The sequence below is a fragment of the Zophobas morio genome, unplaced genomic scaffold (genome assembly GCF_036711695.1).
Source record: "Zophobas morio isolate AGI-343-1 ecotype UQ-CSIRO unplaced genomic scaffold, CSIRO_AGI_Zmor_V1 ptg000023l, whole genome shotgun sequence".
Taxonomy (NCBI): domain Eukaryota; kingdom Metazoa; phylum Arthropoda; class Insecta; order Coleoptera; family Tenebrionidae; genus Zophobas; species Zophobas morio.
The window spans coordinates 193547-205913 of NW_026972128.1; the positions used below are offsets into that span (position 1 = coordinate 193547).

At 32.4% G+C, this 12367-nt stretch overlaps 2 protein-coding genes and 1 long non-coding RNA gene across 3 annotated transcripts; 1 reads left to right on the plus strand and 2 right to left on the minus strand.

Moving 5' to 3' along the window:
* The first annotated feature begins 1171 nt into the window (after positions 1-1171).
* Positions 1172-1775, plus strand: LOC135134527 (uncharacterized). The gene is made up of 3 exons (XR_010281335.1): positions 1172-1263; positions 1314-1456; positions 1511-1775. It is a non-coding gene; the product is annotated as an uncharacterized LOC135134527 (long non-coding RNA).
* Positions 1776-8391: 6616 nt separating this feature from the next.
* On the minus strand, positions 8392-8745 carry LOC135134627 (uncharacterized). The gene has a single exon (XM_064063351.1). The coding sequence runs from the start codon at positions 8743-8745 to the stop codon at positions 8392-8394; it is 354 nt and encodes a 117-aa protein (XP_063919421.1).
* A 1171-nt stretch (positions 8746-9916) lies between these two features.
* On the minus strand, positions 9917-11323 carry LOC135134557 (uncharacterized). The gene is made up of 6 exons (XM_064063250.1): positions 10676-11323; positions 10528-10623; positions 10428-10472; positions 10311-10376; positions 10182-10259; positions 9917-10127 (listed from the first exon to the last, which is right to left on the minus strand). The coding sequence occupies exons 1-6, from the start codon at positions 11013-11015 to the stop codon at positions 9928-9930; spliced, it is 825 nt and encodes a 274-aa protein (XP_063919320.1). The 5' UTR covers positions 11016-11323; the 3' UTR covers positions 9917-9927.
* Positions 11324-12367: the final 1044 nt, after the last annotated feature.

Here is a 12367-nt window from a genome sequence, read left to right on the forward strand (position 1 = left end):
ATTATTTATTGCAATTTGTTTTATGGACTGAAGTTCTTTATTATAGTTTTCATGGTTTAGATTAGAATTGAACAATATTTCAATTAAAGATGCAAAAGTTGATATTTTATGAATCCATAGGTGGTTGGAAGAATTGCAAATAATGTTGTCTGTATATGTTTTATTGGCCCAATATCTTACAAAATTAAAAACATTCTTGGAGAAATATTAAACACGAGAGACCAAAAGTTGCTATAAACGAAGTCATTCTTTTCATCTTTAGTACACTTTGACCCCATATGGATTCATACAAAACAACTTTCAGACCCACAGTCCAAGGAAACATTAAATTAGTAGCCCTTGTTTTAAGAATACCAAATCGTCTTTCGAATATCGGCGGATTGAGAAATTAATAAATCAAAGGGACAGATTTATAATTATGTTGTTTACTGTGGAGTATCTACGAAAAAAATCCAAAGACTGTGATGCCAAAAGTTAATTTAAGTCAAATAATAGTTTTTATCCATAGCAACATTTGGGTTCATAATTACTACTCCAATAAAATATTAAACTGGTTTTTCAAATTTCGCTTGTTTCTTGGATAAAATAATATAAAATACGAGAGGCCAAAAATTGCTACAAATGTAATTAATGATTGTAAAAGAGTATAAGTAATTATTTTCGTCTTTAGTACACTTTTGTCACACAAATTCATACAAAACAACTTTCAGGTTCACAACTCAAGCTAAAGTTAAATTAATTGTCGTTGTTTTAAGAATATCAAATTGTGATTCAAATACCGGAAGAAAAAAACAAATCTAAGAAACAATTTCATGGTGATACTATTAACTGTAAAGTACCCATGAAAAAAATCTAAAGTATGCGATGTCAAAAGTTACTTTATATCAAATAATACATTTCATGCATAGTAACATTTGACCTTATAATTACATGTTTCGGAATAATGAGCTTCATATCTATCACTTCAAGTACAATTTTTGTTTTTGGAAATGAAATTCCAAGTGATTAGAAGATAAAACAGAAGCTCAAAAATGTATGGAAACGATGCATAACGTTCCAAGATATTAATTCCTAAAATTTAAAGCACACCCTCAAACAAATATCCAGATTGGGTCCATAAGTAGAAAAATAATTTAAGAGATTAACAAAAACTTCTCAAGCAAAAAATATAGGTTATGTTTCCCAGAAATCAAATATAGTTACAAGAGAAAACTTACGAAAATTTTTAGCAGAGGCCCGTGATTAATGTACCTAATGTCAAAGGTAATCTCAAAGAAAGTCAATCACATTGTCTACAAAACATAATGTTTTAGGTATATTTTTTATTCGAACCTGGTTGTAGGAGTATGCGGAATGGAAGAATTTGAACAATTTTCTTGTATCTACATAACCTATAATAAGCTTTTATTATTATTACAGAACAGATTATTAGCTTACATGCCCATTTTAAATGAAAGTATGAAGCATACCTCTTATTTTTTGGCACTTTTAATAATATTTTTGCTTGCAGAAAGATCTGCAGCAATTGCAAAATAGAGATGGATAGCTATAATAACAAGAACTTTACATGCATTCGACCGAACTTGCAAAAACTGGCAGATAATATATCAAATTTATTACCCAAAAACTCAGCCACAGTTTATGAAAAGCGGTATGAAAATTTTTTTTTTGGCGCAGAAACAACCATGCGAAATACATGGAGAACACCTCATTGCATACGAGTATTTCGCTGGAAAAGCAAATTCTGTGAAATCTTTAACACTTTGGGTGCATAGTCGTAGTTAAACTCAACTCTGTTAATAAAAAACAGCATAGATATATCTAAGTACACCAAGTTTTCAAGCAAAAAATATAGGTTACGTTGCCAAGAAATCAAATATATTTACAAGAGAAGACTTACCAAAATTTTTAACAGAAGCCCATGATTAAATGTACCTGATGTTAAAGGTGATCTCAAACAAGGTCAATCACATTGTCTATAAATCATTATGTTTTAGGTTTATTTTTTATTACAAGTTGTAGGAGCATATGGAATGGATAAATTGAGAAAGAATGACGGCATTCAAGACAAAAACGATACGCTAATAATTAAAATTCCTACGTCTAAAACTGGCAAACCACGAGAATTTACAAATATGTGTAAAAATATTTATCCAATTGAAATATAGTAAAAATACCTAATTTTAAGACCGCACCATACACCAAACAAATCATTATTTATACATTACATTTGGATAGTGAATGCAGCAGCTGTTGCATTGTACAAATATACCTGCAAACACATTGTAACAAATTATGCAGACACCTCTTTTGACTAAAAGATATATATTTAACTTTATCCATACGTTGTCAACTTTGTTAATAATTGCAATCTTTAACTTCATAAGAAATATGAATAATCTACTTTGGTGTTGTATAGTAGTACTAGCTGACCCCGTGAACTCCGTTTCACCTACAATTTAATTTTGAATCTGCAAAATCGAATGTTTTGAAATCTTGCAGATGTTTTAAACATATGATAAGCATAATAAATTTTTATTCAAAATATATTTACTTATTCCCTCCAAAAAATTGATGGCGTCAGCCCAAACTTTTGCCAAATGAATCCTATCTAAAATGTCCAAAATAGGATAGACTATATTTGTGATTTATCATTCCATTCATATTTTTTAGTTTTGCTTATAGGGGGTGTCTCAAAAAAATTAATCACTGAGTCAATTTATTTTATTGATTGAATCAAGAATTGCAAAACTGAATTTTGAAATATTGCAGACGTTTTGAAGTTACTGTTTGACATTGTAGGTTTTCAATCAAAATATATCTGTTTATCAAGCCCAAAAACTTGAAGACATCATCTCAAGATTTTGCCGAATAAATCCTATCTAAAATGTGGAAAATATCATCAGTATATTTTCGTAATTTATCACTGCATTCATATTTTTTAGATTTGCTTTTACAGTGACTCAAAAAAATATATGGATCAGTCAATTTATTTTAGTGAATAACTCAAGAGTTGCAAAAATGAATACTTTGAGATCTTGCAGACGTTTTAAAGTTTTTGTAGGCATGGTAAATTGTTAAGAATATTTATTTATTCCCCCCAAAAAATTGATGGAATGGCTCACTCGATTTTCGCAGTTAATTTTGGGAATACAATACAGTTATTTTTAGTATTACACTGCACCAATCCAAGGTGGTATACCTACGTGTTGATAGTAAATGTTGATTAGGTCATCACAAAATTGTGTGAAGAAAAGACTCAACTCGAAAATGCTGAATATGTTTCATTATACTTTTGGTGCGAAGGAAGTTCTGTCGAAACAACGTTCGATCAATTTTTTGACAATGGTTGATATAAATAAAACTCAGTAGATGCTCATACTCGAAATACGAAGTATCTACTCGAATATCAAATCAAAATGTTTCTAGTTTTTCTAGATGATACTAATACTTCAGTAAGTAACAGTTGATGCTCAAGTAGCATCTCGATACAACAAAAAAGGACAACAATGACAGTGTTCAACCATCAAGGCAAAAATCGAGTCACCAAAATATAAGTTAGTATGGGGTAGACACCTTGAGATGGGAATCTCTATGGCCAGTGTTAGAAAAAACGCACTGCACAATTTATGCATAAATAAAAGTTAATTACATGAAAAGTTTTCGATATTCCTGCTCCTAATGTGTTTTTCAAACTGAATGCACCTTTTGACGACGTTCCACATTCATGAAAGTCACCATGTTTAGTTAAAATTCACTCTTACAACGATCCTACTGGTTTTCTAAGCTACTTTACAGACAGCTCAGTTATTTGCCACGCCGATGCTCATTTCTAGATTAAATGCTCACAAAACGCGTAGATGTTCAGTTTGTGGCCGGGGAGATACAATGTTTCCCAGTAGGTACTCAGTACATAGAGTAGATGTTCAAGTATATAAGAGTAATAATGAAGTAGGTACTTCGTACTTCGAATATAAGTATCTACTCAGTTTTATTCATACCACCCAATGTCTCGCTTCAATGTTTAACTATTATGTTGATTATGAGCACAACGCTGATCAACTTCCATAACCGTTTTTTTACGAAAAAACAAAGAACGATTTGAAATGCAATATACTTTTTACAATCGCACGATAGAATTAGTTTTGTATGACACGTCAGTTAGACGACAACCATTGAAATTAATTTGAAGTGGCGATTCCCATAAAAAATTTTTAGGATTTTTTGATTTTTTAGCTGTTCTTTTAAGTTTCCCCTATTTTTTTAATTTATAAACAATCCCCGTAATATAAAAATTTCTTCAAATCGGTCAAGCCGTTTTTGAGTCTTAGAGAGACTAATAGGAACAGCAATTGATTTTTATTTTATAGATGGTTAATAAATGGGGGTTGGTGGTAGAAAGGTGAAAATTTAGGGTTATGTATATTTTTTGATGCCAAATCTTAGAAAAATAAAAATAAAAAAAATTGTCAAAAAAATAGACAAAAATTTTTTAGGGTGGGCCACCCTTATCACTTAGGGGTTTAAAAAATAGTTTACAACCTATTGTCAGACCTACCGAATAGACATACAAAATTTCATACAAATCGGTCTACCCATTTCGGAGAAGTTCGGTTACAAACATTGTGACGCGAGAATTTTATACATAATGCATTATTATTTTAGAACAAATTTCATTACCATAAAAAAGGTTATACTGACTCGACCTTAAAAGATAGACATATGCTGTCGCGGACTTTTCTTTAGAACTTTTAGAGGGGAACAATTTCGTCATACATGATTTTTACGTAACTTTAACCGTTTAAGCAGCGTAAGCAACGGAAGCTGTCAAAGGAGGAATAATTTTCCCGTTTTTCCGAATTTTTCATTGCTACTTCGCTCCTAATGATCGTAGCGTGATTTTATATAGCCTATATGTAGATATGATACATGGACTATCCAACACAAAAAGATTTTTTGAATTTGAACCAGTAGTTTCTGAGATTAGCGTGTTCAAATAAACAACAGCTTCAGCTTTATTATATAAGTATAGATTAAATGTTCATAGAATATAATTGCACTTACTACGAAGTAAGCTTTCCTAGTTTTAAGTTGTGTTTTCTTTTCTCTTTGATTATCTTAATTTCTTCAGCCTCTGTGTGGCTGTTTTAATTCCAAAAAATTGTTTCTGAATAAACTGATTCATACCACTTTTTCTTTCTTTTACACGAAAACAGTTTAAACTATAATTCCAAATATTTACCTGCCTTAAAACGTGTCAAGCATTCGCTTGTTTGTAAATGATGCAACCATAAATACAAATTTGAACACTGATATGACAGGTTTGAGGCTAGGATGTGGTTTTCATATTCTCCCATTACTTGTTGCCTAAATCTGGCGCGAGGCCAAAAGTTATCATTGACGTATATATATATATATGTGTGCCGAATGGTAATATTGGGAACCTAAACACCGCGTAACGTTACTTTTGGGAATCAAATTGGAATTTCGGGGAGTTCCCCAAATTTCCATAATTCCGATTGCGACTTTTGGGAATATCAACTATTATCGACAACTGGCGCCACCACTTTCAATCCATATAACATGTGCAGTACTTCTGCTGCTGTACACTAGGTAGTGCCTCGTCGTCTGGTAGCTTGTAATGATACTTTTGAGATTTTTAATTGTGAACAACGGTTTTCCTTAACGAAACTTCAATGGTACAATTTTAAATATGGTAAATATGACTGTGTAAATATGTTTTGAAAAAATTGGTAAGGTTACTTCAACAGAACTTCCCTCACCCCTGAAATATAATAAAACAAGTCCAGCTCTTTCGAAAAATTAAAAAATTCGATTATGCGAATTTTATTTTTGATATATATATTTTACGTAATCTCCGAAACTACTAAACCGATTGTTATCAAATTTTGTATGTGTATTAGGAATATCATGTAGATGGTTGAAGTACTAAGAAAAATTTGGCTGATCGTCCCCTCCACCAATGGGATGACGTCATCTCCTAAATTTATATATTTTTTTTAATTTATAAAATAAGATACTCCTGCACTTATGCTGTGTGAATCCATGTCGAATTCTCACCTTAGACATTCAGAATTTTTGGAAAACTGGATAACAATATTTTGTAATATAACTTTGAAACTGCAAAACCGAACTCTTCAATTTTGTAAATATTTTAGGGTTATCGTAATCATGCTAAATCGTCAAGCAAAATTTATTCGTTTATCCCCTCCCAAAATTTTGCTGAATAGATCCTATCCGAAATGTGCAAAATGTGATGGGTATATGCCTGTGATTTATCAGTGCATTAAGTTTTTAAATTTCTTATACAGGGTGACTTATAAAAATTAATGAAAGGGTCAATTTATTTTATTGATTAAATTGGACTCGGCTCACTTTGTTTTCCCGAAAATTTGGGAATACAATACTGTTACACTGCACCTATCCAAAGTGGATTTACGGGTTTTTGCAAAAATGTTAATGATCTCATCACAAAATTTTGTTAAGGGAAAACTCATTTGAAACGTACGCCCAGCACGCTTCTTCACATTTAATTTAACGTTACATACATATCTTTATTTTAACTTATGAGTTCTCATAAAAAAATAAAATTCGCATAATCAAATTTTATAATTTTTCAAAAGACCTGGAGTTGTTTTATTATATTTCAGGGGTGAGGAAAGTTCTGTCAAAGTAACCTTCGACCTTTTTTTTTATACCCATACAGCCGAATCTTATTTTTTCGAGTTAAATTTTAATTTCATTTTAAATAAAAGAAACAATTTCTGTCCACTATTGCTTATTTATTTTATTGGTATCGGTTTCGGGTTGCTAATCCTTCATCAGCCAAACCCGGATGGGCGGCCTACAATATAAAAGAACTCGCTTTATATTATTCTGAGCTAAGAATTTTTGAGCATTACAAATTAACTGTTGAAAAATTACCTCTTATCCCTAATCTCTACCCTGTCTACTACACTCTCTCAATATGTCCTAAACACCTTTTTGATAAGACTATTTAATTTTGTGCTTAAATTACTTGATTGATGGAGGCGTTGTAAATGGAGAAAGAGATGAAGAGAATGAGACAGTGTGTCAATGAACAGGTAGAATTGGCGTACGGCCATAATGAACAGAAAGGATTTTAAGAAAAGAAGACACCCACCCGAATACGAATAATGAAATACCGGTCGAGGCTTTTTAGACACTTCCACGAATGTCACTATATTGATCTGAATAGGGATTTTAATTTTTTTATTGTAAGTTTGTAGAAGTAATTTCACCACGAAAGGTGACAGGGGCGGGGTATAAGTTATGCGGCTCGTAGTCGGGCTAGCAGTGGCGTAACGTCGATGTATTGAGAAGGGAGGCTCGGCTGAGTTATATTTCTTTCAAAAACAATTAAAAAAAGAGCAATTTCTACAAAAGAATAGGGACAACCATTTTATAAAAATAGACTTATGTAACAAGTAAAAAATTTCACGAATCCCGCATTATAAACCAGTATCATAAGCTATTTTATAGTCTTAAATCAACAGTTAAATCTTTAGGTAAAAGTGGGGATAAAAGTCTGAGAATTAGCAACCCATGACTATAGTTATATGGTTTTTAAGTTTTGCCAACAACGAAACGAAACACGGGAAAGCAGTGAGCAAGCACGAGACACAGGAATAAATGCAGACCAGAAGAAAAAGACGAGACGAGGCAAGAGAAGGAGAAGACGAGCAACGTAAACTTGTTTGGATAAATTCTTTTATTTTTATTATTTTTATTTCTTTTCTTGAAAGTAGAGTTCTAATCAATGAAAAAGCGTACAACATATTTAGAGCATTGTAAATGTTCTTGTCAATGACAATTTAATGACAAACCCTTCTAATATGAATTAGTCGATGATATCATCATAATCAGTTACAGTTTGCAAGTATGCCTCAGCATTTGATTCTCCTCAAAAATGTTCACATTGGAAGATGGTTGGTTAATTTGAGTTGCTACGGTAATTAAAATTTAAACAAAAGTGTAGTTTTAAGAATTAATAAATGCTGGGAACAGGACCAATCATTATAACGAAAAGTTAGTTCAGGCAGAGCTACAAGAAGATACTGCCCGTTTAAATCATTTAAGAGCAAATTGTTTTGATTCCGCCAGATAGCTACAACATATTTAGACCACAAACTGTTGATAATTATCTTAACGAATTCAAACTTGTTGGGGGAAATCAGTGAATATGATATTCGAAATTTAATACACTCAATGCTATATAGACTAGGTCAAGTGATTGCCTAAAACGGAGCTATGACCAAATACTAGTTTTAAATTATTGTCAGCACTATGTGTGTTATTTGAAAACACAATTATCTCCAAGCGTATATATATAATTCAGCTCTGCAGGCCTTAAAGGCCCTGGGCTTTTTTAACAATAATTTTCCATTTGTTCCTGTCGGCTGCTTTGGATCTCCAATCTTCAATGCCTAAGTTTTGAAGATCTTTTCGAACATCGTCTATCCACTTCAGTTTTGGCCTTCCTCTCTTTTTCTTTCCTCCTTTTAGGCGGTCTAATACTTTCCCAATTGTCCTTTCCTCTGGTGCTCTTCCGACGTGGCCTAGCCATCTTAGTCTCCGTGCTCTGATTATCTTCGTGATTGTTGGTTCTCCGTATATTTCCTCGATCTCTCGGTTTGTTCTCCTTCTCCATTGGTCTAGTTTTTTATACCTCCATATATCTTTCGTAGTATTTTGCGTTCCCATACTTCCAACTTCTGTTCATTTTCGTTCATTAGCGTCCATGTTTCACTAGCGTACAGGACTGTAGGTCTTACTATTGTCTTATATACTTGTTTCTTTGTTCGTCGTGTTACATTCTTACTCCAAGCGTACTTCTAATAAATTTTTGTGTGTTGATTTGATTCTTATTTTGTCTTAGGTCTTGGGATAATAATATTACATGCAATTACAAGTTTCTTATCTTTGCTTATCGTTATTAACTCAAAATTATATAGACAACCAACAATACTATTTTAGCCCGTATCGACTTAATTCGCCTCGCTATCGCTCAGCTTTTAATTATCCATACTCCTTCACATAAAGTATCACTTAAACTTTTCATAAAATAATTATCTATTATCAAAACATCTTCGTACAGTGACGGCTATCATATTCATATCTATACCACTGAAGTTTTGTTAAGGAAAACTGTTCACAAATAAAAATCTCAAAAGTATCAGTACAAACTTTCAGACGATGAAACACTGCCTAGTGTTCAGCAGCAACGGTACTGCACATAACTTGTAAATAATAGTTGATATTCCCAAATGTCACAATCGAAATTATGGAAATTTGGGGAACTCCCCGAAATTCCATAATTCCGATTAGATGTTGGCCTTAAAGCCAATGGTCACCATATCAAAACTGTGGAAGTGCTTTTCCTGATAAAATAATATTAAAAATTATTTCTTTAATAGTCATTGTTCTGTAAATAGTAATACAATGTTTAGCCTACACCAAAAAAAATCTTTTCTCAGATCATTAGACAAACTGTAAAATTTGGTTTATGAACTTTACGTATTTGTAAAAATCGAATCGTTAAAAGTGTGGGTACATCATGAAACCAGAAATAAAGGACCATATCACACTGTACTTAAATAAAAGCAGTGAAATGGCGCAGGACACTAACCACCTCAAAGGTAATCGTAACAACACTGATTAACAAGGTGTCTGTTAAAGAATCTGTTTTCTTCTTTAAACGAATATTGTTTTGAATCTGAAAATCGTTTATTTCTTTTTGATTTAATATATAAAACATTAAAACGAAAATTTATTATAAAAATATGATAATTTATTAAACTGACTATAACAAACAATAAGAAATTATCACTGATAATAGAATTTGATAACTGATAACTTCAAAACTGGAAGTTCCTCTTCTTGTGGCTATTGAAATCGTAGTTTCCGGCGTCGAATCTCATTACTAATTTTGGTTTTAATGGTGGCCAAGTTTCTACGCTGCAAGACTGGAAACTTCATTTGTGCTTCTCGGCACTCTTGAAAAGACGGTAGTGTTCCTTGATCGATATGTGTTTGAAAAGCTGATTTTACAGCATGTCTTTCTGGCGTAACCCAAGCGATTCTGACTGCAATTAATCATTAACGATGAACACTTTAGCGCATTTAATTTCAAAACTTACCGTGTGGTTTTTTTGTAGGTGTTGAATCAATCTTTCGAGTTGTTTTAGATTTTCTCGCTTTTATTCCTCCTCGACCAGCTAAATAAATTACAACAAAGTAAAGTGTTACAAAACATACAAACAACAAACCGTTTGTCCTGCTCTGAACCACAACAGAGTCATCTTCTTCGTCTGATATGTAATATTTGCTGCAACCTGAAATTATAAAACATCGTATAATTATTTTTATCCACTTTGTAAATTTACCAGGTTGGGGCTGGTCTGGCAAGACTGCATGAAGTTTATCATCATCTGAAATATAATACCTATTGAAAATATTCTTCGCTTTTAAACAGTCTAAATTTACCTGTTTCCAATCGATCAAGAAGATTACCTGTATCTTTCTCTGAAAAAATATTTTCCTGCTGTAATTTTTCTAATAGTACAACACAGTTCGGCGTATCTGAAGTCATAAGTCATACAAAGTTATTTTAACGAGAAATGTGGTTCCTTACCTTTTGAACCTAGTTTTTCATTGTCTTTGGCAGTTTTGCCCTCAGCTTTTTCCAATATTTGTGCCATTTTGGTAATTTCTCTTGTAACGATGGGTAGTTTATAGTGTTCTCTATGAATTTTTTCTGCATGGCCCATAAAATTAGCCAAGTCGGAGACATCACTTTCTTGTAAATTCATTGTAGCGGATCGAGTGGCAATGTGTTTTCTAAGCGTTGTACCACGCAATAGTGTTGGATTTTTGGCTCCGCAAGCTTGAGAAAATTTTCTCATTAACTGGCAAGCGCTTAAATGAGTGCTTTCATTGCCAGGAATACCAAATAGATATGGATTTTTTTCCATCACGCCTGCTTTTTTTCGGTTATTTAAAATATATTCAATGCTTTGCAACAACTCTCGATGGATTAAAACTGGGACTCCCCTTCCCAACTTACCGCGGGCCTCAAATCTTACATACTTCTTGGCTACTGTTTTGGATTCTTCCGACAAAGCATCATATATTTCTTTATCTTGTACCTCATCAACGGATTGAAAATTTAAAAAATCGGTTATCAGCACTCTTTCAATTTCCCCTGCCCTACGCCTGTTGAACAACTGTAGTGAAATTAGCGTGTAGGACGCTAAATTTAACCAGTCGTCGTATTTAAAGCCCACATTTTTTAAATTATTATAATGATTTCTTCTATTTTTTGTTAAAAAAGACGACAATATTTTAATGTCATTGTTTTGGGGTAATAATATTTTTTTCTTTCTTTTGAACTCTTTTTGGTTTTCTATGACTGTTTTATTAACAGAAATTCCAATGTCTTCAGTCAATACTTTTAAATAATTTTCAGCATTTGTTTTCTTTTCCCAACAGCTGTTTTGGATACATTGAGCAATGTATAAAGTTGCACAGTGTTTAATTAAAATACCCAAATTGAACGCGGTGGAAGGGGCTCCGTATTTACCACTTTCTGCATCTAATCTTGCTATCGTATTTATGGCTTTCACAGTATGCTCGTAATAAATAGGATCAAATATATCGGCGAAACACTGAATATTATTTTGCAGTTTATTCATTTCTAAAAAAAATGTTCCCAATAGCCTCAATCTTGTTCTTATCATTTTATACATGTGGGGTGATCTATACTTGGAGCATAACTTGTTTCCATATGTTATTAAAAATGCATCGTTGCGAACAACAGTGCATACGCTATCTAGTCTCATAACAGGTAAAACTTTGTATTTGAGAATGTCCGATGCTTTTTGATGAACATCAATGTCCAGTTTGCGACTCATTACCAAAATGCCTTTTTTTTTATCGTTTTTACCAGCACAATTTTTGAAGTGTTTTCTTATTGCTGAAGTCACAAAGTAGCCTTTACAATTAGGACAAACACTGTAAATTCGTTTTGAAATTTCTAAATTTTTTTTCCTTCGGCATACAATTATACCAGTGCTTTTTTGAGTTTGATTATAAGAGAAATTGCCCATTTTTCTAATAGTGTCAATGATCCGTTTTCTCTCTTTGCAGCCTAAAAAAAGGTGAAAAATCTTATCTGAAAAACTTTGCTGTACGGTCAGTTTTACCTTTTGGTAAAATCATAAATTGTTTTACATCTGCTTCATCCTTATGTTTTCGTTCCAAGTGCGGTGTAATTTTTGACAGAAATCGCTTGCAATATAGACAATAATTCTTTTTAGCTTGACTA